At 37.7% G+C, this 18,394-nt stretch overlaps 1 protein-coding gene across 4 annotated transcripts in view; it reads right to left on the bottom strand.

Annotated features, from left to right (window-relative positions):
- Nucleotides 1-18,394, bottom strand: part of DIAPH3 (diaphanous related formin 3) — a gene marked incomplete at its 5' end in the record, with an annotated part of 567,305 nt that overhangs the window by 348,586 nt on the left and 200,325 nt on the right. For all 4 annotated transcript variants that reach the window (XM_081083267.1, XM_081083268.1, XM_081083269.1 and 1 more), the window contains 4 exons: nt 6,241-6,355; nt 7,138-7,425; nt 10,955-11,059; nt 17,789-17,853. In XM_081083267.1, coding sequence (XP_080939393.1) covers nt 6,241-6,355; nt 7,138-7,425; nt 10,955-11,059; nt 17,789-17,853 — 573 coding nt within the window. The remainder of the gene's footprint in view (nt 1-6,240; nt 6,356-7,137; nt 7,426-10,954; nt 11,060-17,788; nt 17,854-18,394) is intronic.

The raw sequence follows: 18,394 nt of genomic DNA, 5'->3' as shown, positions 1-18,394 counted from the left end.
AATAAATTGTGTTTCTAATACGAAGCACAATCCTGAACGCAGCCAAGCCCCTACAACAGTGATGGCGAACCTCCCGGCACAAGGCACTTTCCCATTGAAGCCATGTTATATATGTCACAGGAGAGCCATCTAAAACACAAAATAAGTAAAATAAAACCGAAAAAAAGCAAAGCATGTATTATGAAGAGCAACATGAATTAAGAGGAAATGTCCAAGCTCTCACCGAGAATATCTTACAGTATCTATGAGTAGGTGGGCAGGGTGGTATTCTGGGGAGTCAGGCAGTTTTGCAGGAGAAAAGCCTCAAGACAACAAGGTGACATGAAGATGACACAGCTCAGGGACTGGTACACCACAGGTGAGCAATAGGTGTTATTAGTCTTTCTTCCTTTTCCAACTCTCAGGGTACAAGAGCTCTAAAGCCCAACCAAGTTGATCTAAAAGTCCCAGAAACCTAAAGCAGTGACTTCTGTAAGGAAAAAAGCCATTCTTCATTACAAAAAATAAATAATATGTGAGAGAAAATTTCAAGGTTCTCTTTAAATGACTGAAGTCAGTTCCTATTCGAAATGCTTAGGAAGCACAAGGGACTGGCATCTACCATTTTAAATATCTGGGGAGGAACATCCACCTTTGTAATCTGAGAAATAGCCCCGGTTCTCCGTTTTCTTTTTCCTCCTCAGCCGAGGATTTATTTTTATTGGTTTTGAGAGAGAGAGAGAGAGAGAGAGAGAGAGAGAGAGAGAGAGAGAGAGAGAGAAGGAGAAACATCAATCAGTTGCCTCCCATACGCACCCGACCAGGGATCAAACCCGCAACCCAGGTATGTGCCTTGTCCGGGAATCGAAGCCACCACCTTTTGGTGCACAGGACAACACTCCAACCAAGTGAGCCACCCAGCAAGGGCTTTCATCTTTTTTAAATAAATTTGAGCCCTTTCATCTGTGTCTCAAACCCCACCCTCCAGCCTCCACTTCTGGCAACCACCAATCTCTATCCATGAGATTGGTTTGTATTTTTTTAGATTCCACATATGAGAGAGATCATTTAGCATATGCTCTAGCAGTCCATCCATGTTGTCACAAATGCCCCAATTCTTGGTCAAAAGGGTTGCTACAAAAAAACACACACCCAGATATACCAACTGTTCTAAAATCCCATTAATCATCAATAACTTAAATCCTCTGCCTTTCCCTGCCAAGTTGTGAAGCAAACCAATGATGAAAATCAACCAGTAGCGCCAAAACCGGTTTGGCTCAGTGGATAGAGCGTCGGCCTGCGGACTGAAAGGTCCCAGGTTTGATTCCGGTCAAGGGCATGTACCTGGGTTGCGGGCACATCCCCAGTGGGGAGTGTGCAGGAGGCAGCTGGTCGATGTTTCTCTCTCATCGATGTTTCTAACTCTCTATCTCTCTCCTTTCCTCTCTGTAAAAACTCAATAAAATATATTAAAAAAAAAAAAATCAACCAGTAGCAATTGCCTCTGCTTTCCTCTGCATGCCATGGAGTGGAAAGCAGCTGTATGTCTACCTTGCACTGAACAATAAATGAGTGACTAGCATTAATTTTGAATTCTGCAGAAATTACAAAATTGATTCAAACAAAGTAGCTTTTGGAGACCAGGGGACGGATAGATGTCAACACTTAGATCTAATGCCTCAAGCACCCAGGCCATGAACAGAGGCCACCTGTCTACTACACCAGCCCTTGCTTTCCAAACACCTTTCTCCAGCCTTCCTTTCTGATCTTTGCTAGAAAATATTGGCCTTTTCCAATGAAATAACTACTAGTCATACCTAAATAAAGCACTCTCAATTGAGGCTCTTCAAATAATGCTTAGTAGGAACTATTCTTTCAAATCCAGGCCAAAGAATAGTCACCTTCACAGCTCATCTCCTGTTGGCAGTGTGAAATGTTAGCATTGCCAAGGATTACAACCCTGGGCTTCCCCATCTTTTCTGTTCACCATGGAAATACCATCCACAGTCACAGGAAAGAGAAGGTAGCATTTAAGGTAGAAAATAGGAGTTGTAGGCCTCTGCCAGCCTCTGATCAAATGCAAGAGAGATTTAGGGGAGAGGGGACAGCAGGTACAAAGACAGAGAGAGATGCAAGCATCTAATGTTCAGAAAATGTTTTTCACTTCCTCACCTTAACCTTTACAACTAGTGTTAGATTGAGCAAATACATTGTTTTTTTTTCAACCTTGACTCTCAAGGCTAAAGTTAGATGACTTAAGAATTTTTTAAAGGTCTAATTATTTCATTTAGGGCTAACACTACAGCTAAATTAAAGACATGCTAACAAGTTTCCCTTTTGAGCCTCATTAATTAAGAAAGTAATCAGAGTAAAGATGAAAAAAAAAAAAGAGAGTAGGTGGATGGCAGTATTACTTAAATAGCTTTTAGGTACTTCCATTTGCACCTACTAGGAAAGCAAAGGGAAAACTAATCAATTCCAGATTATGAAATCTGAAATTCTGAAGTGTTTTACATGTAAATACACATTTTAACTGCCATATATTTTCCTTGATTGCCTAAAGAGTACACTTATGTTATTCAAGGAAAATTTTGATTCTCCATAATCAAAAGGTAAATTAAGATCAGTTTAATTCACAAGATTTCCTAGGATAAGCTTGCTGAGAAAATTCAAAATATATCATTTTTACTATTTTGGTCAAGACAAATGGTGCTCAAAATACCTACTGAAGACTTTGGATTTACCACACATTCTAGAAAGCTACCATAATTTACAACTTTTAGTGTATCTAACACAATTACTCTTTAAAAGAGTTTCTATTTTACGTTTAAATTTTAAAAAGTGTTTCAAAGAAATGTAAAAGATTTTTTTTTTTTTTTGTAATCAGCCCACATCCTTTGGATACTGAGATGATCAGGATAAAACAGAAAGAGTAAGCACCTAGCATGATGCCTAGTACACAGTAGGCATTTTAAGAAACCAAGCCTTGCCATCTCCATTCAGTACAATAGCTTCCCTCCAGGCCTCTCTGTGCTCAATGAGCCCAGAGATATAAATAGCATAAGTCTATGGGCTCCTTTTTGAAAATGAAAGGTAACTACTGACCTAACATGGAAGTGTTATATAATACTTAAAAATGAACTTAACAGTATCAGTGGGTATCAGCTCAGAGACAAGTGCTTTTGGCCCATGAAACTGGATGAGATAAATTCAATTTTCAGACAAGAGTAATACCTAAATATAAATTTTAAAGGCACACTGAACAAGTAAAAGCTATCACAAAACAATTTGAAAAATAAATTCTATTACTTTTAATTAGAAGATCTTATAATCTACTCATATACTTCTGTTTCACACTTTCAAGACACTCATTAAAATTGATATATCTATCTCATGTGACTAATATTAATTGAACTATGTGACAGTCACTGTAACATTAAATATTAAAATCTGACTAGAGGGAAGCTATCATTTTGTTTTTGCTTTTACCATTCCTCATTGGCAAAAAGAAATTCTAATGCCGAAAGAATCTCTGAAAATATCCTCCTTCAGAAAAATCTAATTTAGAACTTCTTCAAAAGAGATATTATATAGAAAATTTAAGTTCTGTATTAATCATCTGAATTTTAAAAATTGCTCATTTGATAATCTAATAAAATTTTCTTTTTAAGCATTTCATTTATTAAATCATTTATTTCCCCATTAATAAAGTAAAAAATCTATAATAATAAAAGCATAATATGCTAATTAGATGGGACAGCCGAACGACCATCCAGACGTCATTCTGGATGAAGCCATGGCAGCAGGGGCTGAGGCAGAGGTGGTTAGGGGCTATCAGGCAGGGCAGGCGAGCAGTTAGGGGTGATCAGGCAGGCAGGCAGAGTGGTTAGGAGTGATGAGGCAGGAAGGCAGGTGGTTAGGGGTAATCAGGCAGGCAGACAAGCAGTTAGGGGCAATCAGGCAGGCAGACAAGCAGTTAGGGGTGATCAGGCAGGCAGGCAGGCAAGCAGTTAGGAGCCAGCGGTCCCAGATTGCAAGAGGGCTGTCCAAGTGCCAGTTTACAGATCAGGCCTAAACCGGCAGTCAGACATCCCCCGAGGAGTCCCAGATTGAGAGAGGGTGCAGGCCAGGCTGAAGGACTCCCCCCACCCCCCCACATGAATTTTGTGCACCTGGCCTCTAGTGTATTTATATCCTATCTAATAATAGAGCAATATGCAAATTAGCCATCACTCTGTGACAAATATGGTGGCGCCCACAGCCAATAGAGCAGGAATATGCAAACTGACTGTCAATCCATGACAAAGATGGGGGCGGCTGGGCCAGGACGCTTGCATCATTGCCATGGCGATGATGCAGGCGTTCTGCCCCACCCCGCCCGTGGAGGGCCTCTGGGCCTGCTTCGTCGCCACTGCCGCGGGGCCGGAGGAGCAGAGACACAAGCCTGCAGGGGGGCCCAACACCCAGCAGCTCCAAGCCCCACAGCCGTGGTGGAGCTGGGGCTGAAGGAGCAGAGACACAAGTCCGCAGGGGGGTCCGGCACCCAGCAGAGGATCAGAGACACAAGCCCACAGAGGCGCTGGGCACTCCCAGTCTGGTCAGAATACTGTCTCCAGGGAATAACACTACTGTGGCAATCATCTAAGAGAGGAAACAAGCTTTTGTTGGGTTTATTCTGAAGGTCAGAGAACATGCCACCCCAACATATGCCTTGTTGTTATATTGATGATATTGAGCTGCAGATGCATGAAAAACAACAAATGCAAGGAGAGGCTTTCACTGAAGTCTCCTGCTCTGCCTAAAATCAGACCCCTCAAAAGAACCTTAAATGTCATAGGTCCCCTCGATGGGAAAAGTGTCATCAGCCAGCAAAGACTAACTCCTGTCACAGGACAAGAGACTAGAAGTTGACAACACAGCCAAACTTTGTTACAAACTATCTCCCCCCGACCCCCATTCATCTTTCCTAAAAATCATGTACTCTCCTCTAAGAGGCCTACATCTCCAATCCCCTTTCCCTAGGAAGAAAGTATTTAAATCTGGATTCTAAGCTACCTTGAGGAGTTATTCATTTTTCCCTGGGATCTCCCACATATACACAAGGTACACATGTTAATGAACTTTTGTTTTTCTCTTGGTAATCCGTCTTTCATTACAAGGGCCTCCGCTAAGAACTCAGAAGGGTAGAGGAAAACTATTTTTCCTCTTCCATAATTCTATCTCGGGAAATCAAGTCCTGGGCTGAACAGTGAGGTTGGCCCAAGTGCCAGGCAGTCCCGGCTGAGGGGAGGGAAGCTTCTAGGGGGAATTCAATGATATTGGCATCAAATTAGGACAGAGGGCACACGCATGGTTGCTGGTGGGAGTTTAAAGTGGTTCAACATTTTTGGAGGATGATTTGGCAAAATTGATAGAAATGTTCAAGGTACATCCAAGAGTCTTCTTCTAGGAATCTCATCTGCTGAGATAAAGCACGAGTGCTTAAGCCCTGGTCAGAACCCAGGATGCTACTGCGGGCTCCCCTTCCATGATAGGAAAACCTGCTAACAATCTGCATTTTTAGGACAAGATGGCATCTATACTAATAAAAGGATAATATGCTAATTAGACTGAATATCTTCTGGACGACCTTCTGGATGTCATTCCAGACCTCCATGTTGGTGGGGCTGAGGCAGAGGTGGTTGGAGACGAACAGGCAGGCAGGGGAGACCAGTTAGAGGGGTCAGACCATCAGGGGAGAACAATTAGGGGGATCAGTCCAGCAGGAGAGAGTAGTTAGGGGGATCAGGCCAGCAAGGGAGAGCAGTTAGGGGGATCAAGCCGGCACGCAGGAGAGCGATTAGGAGCCAGCAGTCCTGAGGGGTTCCAGAATGTAGAGGGTGCAGGCCAGGCTGAGGGACCACCCCCTCATCCCATGCACGAATTTCATGCACCGGGCCTCTAGAGTGTGTGTGTGTGTGTGTGTGTGTGTATCTCCCACGTTCAAAGGCTGTTAAATCACATTGTTTACCCATATCTTCAGAAAAAAATCACTTCTACTGTCGTGGTAAACAACCTGCTTCCCTATTTATAATGGTCTGGCCCTCTAGCAACTTCAGCGCGAAATCATAGCTAATTTGCCTACAAACGTCAAGTGGTCATAATAATCTGGCTACTCCGAGTATATATACATACATCTTAAAATAATGCTTTCTAGTTAACATATAAAAAGTGGCAGTGTTAAAATAGTAAAATAACATATAATCATGATGTGAAACTTACCTTTTTGCTGGCAACAAAATGTATTCTCAAGTTTACAAAGCAAATCCACATTTTCATACTTATTTTCATTTGCCTTTATCCAGAAACAGTTTTCAGTCATTTCATGAGGTCTGATCTGCAATCAGAGAAGACTGATTCATAAATAGTAGGGTGTTTCATCTGTCCCAGCCCAATCATTACATTCAGACCCAAAGTCCCATAGCTGCCAGCCAATGTTTAGGAAGTAATCCCGTATGATTTTTCTCCAAACTTTGTTCAATGAAATATGAGTTCTGCAGGAAGGTAAGCTATGAGAGAAAAAACTGGGAGGACCGAAGCTGAACGAAACAAAGTTTGTTTCTTATCAATTACTCTTGCCAAAACTTTAATTATGCTCATGTGCACTATGACTCAAGTGCAGGACACAGTACCCAGCATTTCCTAAGGTTATGTGACCAACTAACATTGATTCCCACTAAATTTTTAAACCACCAAAGCCTTAGTCAAGAGCAAAGAAATTTGCCTCAACCCTTTAAAAAGAAAAAAAAAAAAAAAAAAAAAAACCTGTTCATTTAAAATCACTTTTGCCCTGGCTGGTTTGGCTCGGTGGATAGAGCATCAGCCTGTGGACTGAAGGGTTCCAGGTTCAATTCTTGTCAAGGGCATGTACTTTGGTTGCAGGCACATCCCCAGTGCGGGGTGTGCAGGAGGCAGTTGATTGATGTTTCTCTCTCATTGATGTTTCTAACTCTCTATCCCTCTCCCTTCCTCTCTGTAAAAAAATCAATAGAACATATATATATTTTTTTTAAAAATCACTTTTAATGGGGTTCCTACTGGAAATTATATAGAAGTCAAAACAAAAGTAATTTTAATATAGGTAAGAGTATGTTTTCTTCCATTTATTTATTTACTTACCTTTAACCAGTTCAATCTTCTCATGCTAATTTCAGGTTTAAATTCTTTCTTTGGTTTTAACCCAAATGGCAGGGTCGGTGGAAGAGAGTTTCCTCCACTGAGAAATCCCAGGGGAGGTGGTGGAGGCACAGGACCACCAAATGGCAGGGGCATGCCTGGGAGTGGAGGAGGGGGCGGAGGTGGTGGTGGAGGAGGTGGTGCCATGGGAGGAGGAAGTGCTGGGTGCCCAGTTTCATTTTCTTGTACTAGGGGCAAAGAGGTCTTTATATCAGCTGGCAAGGCACCAAACTAGAGAGAAAAATAAAAATAAAATAAATAAGCAACATGTCTAAGAACTCTACAGAACATATAAAAGTACACTTTCCTTAAAAATAATGTACTATTGCCGGGCTCAGTTAGTTGGGCATCATCCTGTCTAAGGAAAGGTTGCTGGTTTCCCAGTCAGGGCACATACCTGGGTTTCAGGTTCGATCCTCAGTTGGGGCACATACATAAGGCAACGGGTCAATGTTTCTGTTTCACTGCAATGTTCCTTTCTCTCTCTCTCTCTCTCTCTCTCTCTCTCTCTCTCTCTCTCTCTCTCTCTCTTTCTCCCTCTCACTCTGTCTCTAAGTATGCCCTTGGGTGAGGATTCAAAATAATAACAATAATAATAATAATAATGATGATGATAATGATGATGATGATGTATTATTTTAAACCAAAAATAAGTAAATATCACAAATTTCATATGGCTTAGCCTAAAAATTCCAGTGAAGTTTTTCCCAGTTTAAGAATATAATTATAGCTTTTGTTTTCATAAAAGTGTAATTAAAAGAAATATTATTCCCCTTTTTGAGGTAGTTTGCCCATCCAGGTGGAAATATCCAGGAGGGAAATGGGTACATGGGTCTGATGATTTGAAATCAGCAGTTTCTAGGTGATGGGTAGGCCATGGAAGTAGAGACGTCCAACTAGAGTTGCACAGAGTATGTAGCATAAAGAAAGTTCTGTGCACAGAATTTTATACAACACTAGCATTTAAATAAGAAAAATATCCAGAAAAAGAGTTAACTAGTATTATCTTGCTTTTGCCCTTGAGAAAAAAAATCTAAAATTCTCAATAATACCTCCAAAGATATGCCATCATCTGAAACAGGTCAAGTGACTTTCACATACAATTCAACCTCATTGCAATTTCAAGGCCTGGGCACAAGTTGTTCCTTCCACCTGGAATACCCTCTTCACCTGCCCATCTCCTACCTTTAATCTTAGCAACACATCCCTTCCTCAAGAAAGCCTTATCTGACCACTCATTTCACACTGATAGCACCCTGTACTTCTCCTTGACAGCTCTTACCAAAAGTGTTTCCTAACTTCTTAAGGAATCATTAGCATGTATTTCTTTGATAGATTATAACTCTATGAAGAAAGTGACTTTCCCAGCACCTAATGTTGTGACTGACAGAGAAGCAAGGAAAAATGAAGAGTGAAATAAAGACAAATGTGTCCATTGGTCACTTTTGTCCTTATGTTTCTATGGCATGGTAATAATTTAATAGATGCACTGCATTTTCATTGGCATAAAGATGATCTGGGTTCATAAATAATTTTTTGTGATATGATTATTCTCCTAAAATTACTAACTTCAATCCTGAGCCACACATACATACATACAACTACATTGCAAATGGTAAACATTTAATAAATGTTAATAAATCATTTAAAAAGTTTTGACATAGTTACGAAAAACAGAGCATGCATAAAAGTCTGAAATTGACACTTGAGATCAGAGAAAAAGTGTCATAAAAATTGAAACCACAAATCAGAGAACATGTCTTATTGAAAGATGAACTATAAAGAAGAATCACTTTAGTGGGATATTATACAGTATTTACCGCCCTTTGAATGTTAACAATGTATGTATATTATACTCACACTCAATATACATTTCGTGGTTAGCTATTAACATCTTAAAACAAAGATATGGTTGAATTTCTGCTCTAGACTAGTTCATATGCTAGTATAATATACTGTTCATGAGGCAGGACACTGTGACTATCTTGCTCACTATCATATCCCCAACATCTAAAAATACTTGGTTGTTAAGTGACTAAATGACTAAAATAAAAAAAGAATAGGACATATTTTATTCATAACCTTCATAATCAGCGTAGCTTTTATCAAAGAAAAGCATCTTAAAACAAATGCATAGATTTCATGAGAAATACACACTAATCAAAAGGAAGAATTTGTCATTTGTTCTTCAAAAATGAATATGGTAGCCAATATTATGCCTTCAATTCCAGGTCTTTTTCTGATAGCCATAAAAACAGGTCATCATTGTCCACAATTTTATACGATATAGGATTTAATCTCAATTTCAAAATGTAAATTTATTTCTATTTTATATAAAAGCACATGCAACAATAACATATCTAAACATGGTGAATATGTTTTTCCACAAACTGGAATTTTCTAAATTTAGAGTACATTTATAAGTAACTCTTCAACTGGGAGAAATTAAAAAGCAAAGGAAGTCTTTAAATTTATGTTAGCCCAGACCAGAAAAAAACTAATCATAAATATTTCAGCCATTGTCTATAACTCTACCTGAAATAAAAATATAACCAAACATTTCTTTTAATATGATGGACAGGGAGCCATCTGAGAAACATGAGAAAGTTCAATAAACTATTGCCCTTTCTTTTTATGCACTAAAGAAAAAAAATAATTGAGAATAATTTATTTCTAGATAGCAGCTTTTAATTTGTAATTCTCACCCGAGAATACTGATTTTTAGGGAGAGGGAGAGAGAGAGAGAGGAGAGAGAAGTGGGAGAGGGAGAGAAGCATCAATGTGAGAGAGAAACATCCATCGACTGCCTCCCATAATCGCCCCAGTCCTGGATGGAACTTGCAACTCTTTGGTGTACAACCAACAACTCTCCAACCAACTCCAGCCAGGGCAGAAGCTTTAAATTTTTTTTTTAATTGAACACTAAAAGATAGCTCTTCCTTAGGGTATCTTCAGACAGTCTCTGTAACAAACAATCCACTAAGTATTCAAAAGAAAAAAAAATTGCCAATAATATAGGAAGCAGTATACCAATATACAAAATAGTACATCTGAGACTATTTCAGCATAACCATAACTTAGGATAAAAGGAAAATGATATTAATTGTTCATCATCCTATATATAAATCTACACAACGAAATTTAGCTGTGAATAGTCTATCTCTTCATCCATTAAAGACAAAGGTTGTATTTCTTGCTATCTAAAATGTTTTATGTGTAGAGGGTGTGTATGAGCTATCTGCTTCACAATCCAGATTTGTTCTCTCTCTCTCTTTTTTTTGGTCATGTTTTAAATCTGTTTACTTTTGGAAATTGAAAAATTATCAGAAAATGTTCTCATTCAGCTAGAGGTTATCTCTCACTGCAAGGTACCCAAAAGCTTAAGGTTTTAAAAAATAAATAACTTGAGCAATAATTTCCTGTAGTAGGATAAAGATCAGTGATGAATGACAAATCTAAGATGAAAAGACTTTCTTACCCTCTGTGTTTAATTACTTAGGAAATGTGACATTACGAACAAAACCCAAACGAAATATAAGGAAGCAGATTGGTTAGTGACAGTTTAGACGTTCTTAAAAAAGAAAATTGAAAAGTAGAAAAATAAGTTTCCTAAATATACATATATACATATAAAAAACACTATGAAAACATACAAGTGAAATTAAAGATTAAACATTTTGATGCTGTGAAGATATGACATGACCTTTGCGCCCCTGGTAAGCTTTTAATACTAAATTCCTCTGGATAGGTGGTATTTTACCTGAGACTTGAAAGCCTGTAACTCTGCTTGAAGCTCATTAATCTTTGCCTCTTTTTTCTGCAATTGAGCCTGAGTTTCTTGGTGGTCTGTAAACTCTTTTTCAAACTGAAAAGAAAATATGAGAGAGAGATGGAAATGAAAAGCACTTTTTATAGAGAAATATGACTCTAATCATGTCAGCAGAACATAAACTTTTATGAAAGGAATGGTAGATTTTTGCTGTCACCCACAGCCTTTCTTGAAGTCCTACCAAAATCATTTGCAAGGCAGCAGACAAAGCCAGAGATGGAGTCCGTGACCTTCTCTCAGCAGAGAAAACTGGCCCATAGTTATTTGCAGCCCTGTCTTTTTTTCTTCAAAGTCCCTAAATTTCATGGTGATTTTGTGTAAAATAATAGAGAGCAAACCATTGTACTGAGTTTCCTGACCCCCACCTGCAAAAATGTATACTTAAAATTTACCTAAAGTTTATCAAGAGGACTTAAAAAATTCCATTTTAATATTTTTGTTTATGAATAAATAACTCATTATATAAATGCATCAATTACTTGGCTTTTTCTTACAACATCAGGAGATTTAAGAACGCTGATGTAGGCTCTAAGCTTCCACCATTTAAGAAAATAAAGTCTGTTTCATTTATTATTAATCTGTTGGAGATTAATCTTTGTGAGATTAAGGATGAATAAATCTTTCAAAGTCCCTAGTGTGAGAAAGGTAAATGGTAAAATTTGGCGAATCCAATGAGTTTTTTTAATTTATATAGCCACTCATCACAAGTTCCCATCTTGCATTCAAATAGCTTACTATCATTACAACTGAAACACCTCTCCTAATAGAGGTAAATTTAAATAGGGTATTTTCTCATTATCAGAAACAAGAATTTGACTCTTTTTTTAAAAAATGGGGGATGGGGGCCAATCAGTTAAAAATAATACAACTATTTCACAACTGTAGCCTGAAACTTTAAAATACAGTCACACCTCAATAAGAAAAATAACAATATAGAACTCGACAGTTAACAAAGGGCTGCGTGAATCTTATTCTGTCCTTAATACAGAGCCAGTTACTAGTCCCTCATCAGACAACCATGAAGTAAAAGATGTGAGATTAAAAGCCAAATTGTGTCTTTAAAGTTTGAGTTATTTAGATGAAACCACACTGCCTTCCTACAATTGATGTTCAGATAATGCTTTACAGCTTTTTAATAGACTTTATTTTTAGAGCAGTTTTAGGTTCAGCACAAAATAGGCAAGTTTCAGAGATTTCCCATATGCACCCCTGCCCCCACACATTTTGCCTCCCCCATGTTTTACAGAGTTGAAAGTAGAAAAATAAGCACTTTTGCATTTTATCACAAAAACAAATATGAAATAAATATTACAGTTCTCATTATAGTTAGAAAAATAAATCTGACTCATGATCCTCTCACTCCAAACCTTGTGTTCTTTTATAAAGATAACAGAAACTACTAGAAAAAAAAGATGCAAATATCTTTTACCTTTCCCAAACAACACCAGCATTATCACTCCTACTACTACTGCAGCTACTCTAAACCCCTCCTACCATTAATAATTTTAAAAAGATACTAATCTTGCCCTGGCCAGTGTGGCTCAGTTGGTTAGAATGTCGACCTGTGTGTGCAACGAAGGGTCTCGGGTTCTATTCCCAGTCAGGGCACATACCTAGGTTGCCTGTTTAATATCTCTCTCTCTCTCTCTCTCTCTCTCTCTCTCTCTCTCTCTCTCTCTCTCTCTCTCCCTCCCTCCCTCCCTCCCTCCCCCCCTCCCTCTTCTCTCCCTAAGCCTTGGATAAAAAAAAAAAAAAAAGATGCTAACTTAAACCTAGTAAAATAACTAATATACAAGCCACAGCATGCTTAGAACTCAGAGGATAACCCAAAGCCCTCCTGTCACCCAGGGATTCCACAGGAACTAGCTAAGTCAATTGTGCTCAGGGCTCTGTTGCACTGTGAACTTCTCTGTCCTTCTGTCCTTTGACTCACCCCATGTCACCTAACTAATCTTATTTTTGCCTCAAAGCCCACTTCATTAAACAGTGCTCCTACTCCATACTCACTTTTCTGACCTGCTGACCTTCATTCACTTCATTATGCACTACAACTAAGCTATCATTCTTTCACTCTAAAAACTACAGCTTAGCAAATTTCAAATCACCTGGACTTCTCCCAGCCTCATCTTGCTTGACTTCTCTATAGTTGTGCTATTTAATAGGGTAGCCACTAGCCACAGGTATAAATGTAAATCTAATTCAAGTCAAATAAAGTTAAATTTTCAGTTCCTCAGTCACACTAGCCATTTTATAAGGGCACAATGGGAACACTTGGTTGATAGCTACTGTGTCGAACAATACAGATTATAAAACACTACCATCACCCCTGTCTAAAACATAAATACTTACAAACTTGTCCCCATATTCCATCTCCCTTCCCCTATATGTTCCATTGCAACACACTCGTCTGGTCCTCCTAATTCATTGACTGCTCCTACCAGTTCTATATAAGTTCCTACTCTTCAATCCAACCCTTTAATGTTGCCATTGTATTGGACTCCTTCCTCACCCTCTCCTGGACTCACAACACATTTTTCATTGCATGCTATCTTCCACACCCATATGCTTCAATCACCATTATTATATAGATGGCTTCCAAATCCTGCTACCTAGCTCAGTTTCTCATCTGAATTCCAGACTACTTATCAGTCCTTAAATGTATTTTCAACTTCTTAATGAACATTTTTCAAGATAAACAAACCAACAAAAAAAAAAAAAAAACAGTATTTTCAAAATCAATACTGTCTTCCCCCTACATATTTTGGGGTTTTTGAATACTGCTATTCTTTCTAAAGGACAGCTCAAATGACACGCCCCCTTTGCCCTTAAACCTTCTTCATTGGCTTCATTATAAAGGCTATATGCTCATTAACTTAATATCTAAGAACCCTCCAGCATATGGCCCCAGACTACCTATTTCCCATTACGCAATAAATATCTAATAGCATGCCTAGATGTGTCCCTCAGAGTGGTAGGTGCTAGGAATATAGAGTAGAACAGAATATGGTAATTGCTTTTAGTGAGTATAGTGTCTGGTGACAAAGAAAAAGCAAACAAGCCAAAACCTATACAAATTACCAGCAATAAAGATAGACAGATAGACAGACAGTGAATGATTCCTGGAGGAAGGATGTTGGACCCCAGGTTTGCAGCTAACATTTCAAATAGAGGAATCAGCATTGGATGACAAGCAATCCCTTATAAGGGGCACAAAAAGGTGTGAGAACAAACTGCAGGGGGAGAAGCTAGCAATGTAATCAGAAATGGAATTGTTGAAAGCAGTTTTACAATAAGTCAAAAAGTGTTTTCTTTTTCCAAAAACAACATTGAGAGGTAGTAAAGTATCTATAATAATAAAAGCATAATATGCTAATTAGACCGGATGTCCTTCCAGACAAAGCCAGGGCTGCAAGGGAAGCACAGTCCCGGATGTCTGCCAGTGGCCGGAGGGAATCCTGGGTCCCAGGTGCCAGAGGGAAGCCGGTGCCAGCAACCGGGGGAAGGAAGACCTACTCTTGCATGAATTTTGTGCACCGGGCCAGTAGTTTATAAGAAGAAAATAACAATCAAATTTGTACTATGGAAAACCCAACCAGTAGCAAGTGTGGACTGAAAGAGAAGCACAGAGGCAAGAAAATGAGTTGAGGGGCTATGGCAGTTATCCAAGTGAACTAAAGGCCTGCATAAATGAAGGTAGAAAATAGGATAATGAGAAGAACATGAAGCAAAATACTTTTACAGAATTCAAAAAGGTGTCTGACTGAATGAAGAAAATGCGCAGGTGAACATGTAGAAGATGACCATGGTGTTCTGCTGCATGACAAGCTGCAAAGTGTTATATTTTGATGGGAAAGATAAGGATTTAAAATGCAGGGTGAAAGGCATTTTTAGGCACAAGAAAAATTAATTTGATTTAGGGAATGTTCTGCTTGAGTTACCTATAATAAATTCAAGCCTTACCAGTTTGCTCAGTGGTCAGAACATTATCCTCAGACTGAAAGGTTGTAAGTTTAATTCTGGTCAAGGGCACATACCTCGGCTGGTCAGGGCGAGTGCAGGAGGCAACCATTCGATGTGTCCCTCTCACATGGATGTTTCTCTCTCTCTGTCTCTCCCCCTCCCTTCTACTCATTCTAAAATCAATGGGAAAAAATGTCATCAGGTGAGGACTAACAACAAAAAGAAATTCAAATTTTATGTATGGCTCCTTATTATCCCACCTAGTTGCCTCATACGTATCCATTAGGACTCACATTAGCTACCACTTCCTTCAGTAAGTCTTCCCTCCACACCCAAGATTAGGTGAGGAATGCTTCCTACAGGTTTACACACCACATAGGGTTTTCTACCCTAGTAATCATCAGGATGTAATATAAAAATATCAAAATGTAATAACACTCACTAACCTAGAAGTTCACTAATAGTGAAAAATCTTTTTTATTTTACTCATCACCTTTCCAAAGCTTTAATTCATAATTAAACTCAATATATCTTTGTTGAATGAACTAAGGAGCTAATTCCTATCCAATCTTCCTTTTCATGTTAAATAAATAAGTCACTATCTATCAAATAATAAAGCCCCCCAATCTCCCAGCATCAAAAACTTTAAGAAGTCATTTTCTCTATTCTCCTTTTGATAACTGCTCAATGTGTACTGCTACTTAACAAGAAATAAAAAAAATTAAATTCTCATGAGTAAGAATAAAGAAGCCTTTTTCACAATATAAATATGTACACTATCATATCTCATAGGCCTTAGAATGAGATTCAAAAGAATAAAGAATTGTGCAGGGGAACAAAGATAAAACTATCAAAACAATTAGTCATAATTAGTACACATAAACAGAATTTAATAAATTAACTTGGCCATATTGAAAGTATCATTATTATTACCAAAGAGAAAAATATCTAGATCCTCCCTTAGAAGAGGGTCAGACAAAATATAAACTTTGCTTTAACATCTTTATAATACCTACAGTCAAATCACAGTAGCCTAGGGGATAAAATGAGTCTACATTAAAGACGTACTTTATAAAAACTGATATGATACCCATCCAAAAAGAGTTACCAGAGCAATATTACGCTTACAATATTACACGCAAAAATGTCAAGAAACACAGTTAAGGTTGAGGCTCTGCTTAATTTCAGTCCCTAGGGTAAATGTATTAGTGCATCTGTACAAGAAGGTTGATAATTCAATATTCTCTGTGTACTTTCTGACATTTCTGGTCTTCATTTTTCAAATTTATGCACCAAATAAAGAATATGTCTAGCAACTAGGATAGCTTCCTGCCTAAAGCAAAGTATTTACATGTGTCCTTATAAAGCTATCAGAAAGAAGTTCTTGCTGATATATACAAAATGGTATGGCAGTAGAAATCTTTTATGGAGCAAACAATATATTCTGAATATACCTAAAACATATAACTTTTGACTAAAAGGAAACAACTAACCTTGAACAAGGGCTTTCTTCTACTTACATTTAAAGCTTACAATTTTAAAACAATGTATTGGGAAGTTATCATGTTTAACACCACTCATATAAACTATATACCTAAAAATCATTATAAAAGCAAATTTATACTATCTGGGATACATCCAAATTAAGTACCTGAAAGTTTCCTACTATTTTTCCCATGAAGAGTAAAAATTCTAACTGAGCTTAGAATATAAAGTAGGGGTGAGGGGTTACTCGGTAATACAGACATCTGTCAGGTATAACACTTAATTTAAAAGATCCATATTTAAATGATCACCATTGTGAATATCTTATTCACAGCTGTAATCCTAGCCTGTAACCAAAAGTCTGAGATATAATACCCTCTCAGTAAATGTTTGGTAAGCTTTAGAACAGCTTAGGAAATTTACAAAGTTTTTCATAAGTTACTGTTAACTTATGAAAAAGTGCCTATCATTTGCAGTTACCTTTTATCTTACAAGTTTATAAAAATGTGCAGTTTCTTCTCAAAATTTATTTAAAACCAAATACAATAAAATGTAGGTTATGCGGCATGGTGCCTAACACATAGTAAGTGTTCACGTTCATCAAGGTGGTTGTAGTATAATTTTTATTTATCCTATGTAAGAAACCAGTCCTATGAATTCAAATCAGAGTGAATACCTAAAATGTGAAGACAACAACCCCCCTCCAAAAACAAAAAAAGAGAGAGCAAGAGAGAGAAAGTGTAATGGGTACTTACGAAATAAGCAGAGATAAAAACACCATCTTAAAGAAAAGTGAGGAATGAATGGCTACATAGTTAGTGATACTACTAGGCTGAAATAAATGAAATTGGCAATATCTGATATATTTAACCTATGAAAATGATAATTTTATATGATTCAACCTGATCTAAAATGAAGTAGCTTTAATCAAAACAGCAAGCAGCCCTAGCTGGTTTTGCTCAGTGAATAGAGTGGCGGCCTATGGTCTGAAGGGTCCTGGGTTCGATTCCAGTCAAGGGCATATGCCCAAGTTGTGGCTCAGTCCCCAGCAGGGGGCGTACAAGAGGCAGACAATCAATAATTCTCTCTCATTGATGTTTCTATCTCCCTCTCCCTTCCTCTCTGAAATCAATTTTATACACACACACACACACACACACCTTGATATATGTGTGTGTATTTATGTGTGTGTGTGTGTGTGTGTGTGTGTATATATATATATATATATATATTTTTTTTTTTAAGAAGAAAGTGGCAACAACAAAGACTCTAAGGCAGAGCATACCTTCAGCGGTTCCCCAAATAATAAAAGTCACTTACTTTCTTGTAAAATTCTGATGCTTTCTCTTCAGACTCTTCTACTTTCATTTGATCTATGCAAATATCTAAAATTCCAAAGACAAGAAATTTTAAACTGCAGTGCTTCTCAAATTCATTATGACTTTAAAAGTTTAGAAAGAAATAAAAAAAGTATCAGAAAGATTTAGAACAGTGCCAGTAATAAAATAAGCAAAATAGAGAAACATGTTACAATGTTGGAATGAAGAAGAATTTTCTAAGCATAACAACAAGGCCATAAAACATAAAGGGAAAGACAAACCCTACCACAATTTTAAACTATTAGGCAAAAGGAGGAGGAAGTTCAACTGTAACATACAATACTCAAAGGCTTCTATCATCAGTACATAAATATTTTGAAGGAAGAAGAGATGATATCCAACACAAGATAGGAAAATGGGCCATAGTAATGAACAGAAAGTTAAGAATAACAAAACTAAAAATTGCTAAAACAAATGAATAAATATTTTACTTTCCCTAATGATATGAAAATATAAAATTTTTAATAGTAGCAAAGATTAAATAATCCATAATGCCAAACTTGGAGGTGGCACAGAGAAACCAAATTGCCAACATAATAAAAGTATA

This window comes from Myotis nattereri, assembly GCF_964212035.1.
Source record: "Myotis nattereri genome assembly, chromosome: 2".
Lineage (NCBI taxonomy): Eukaryota > Metazoa > Chordata > Mammalia > Chiroptera > Vespertilionidae > Myotis > Myotis nattereri.
This window is presented reverse-complemented; position numbering and strand designations above follow the sequence as displayed.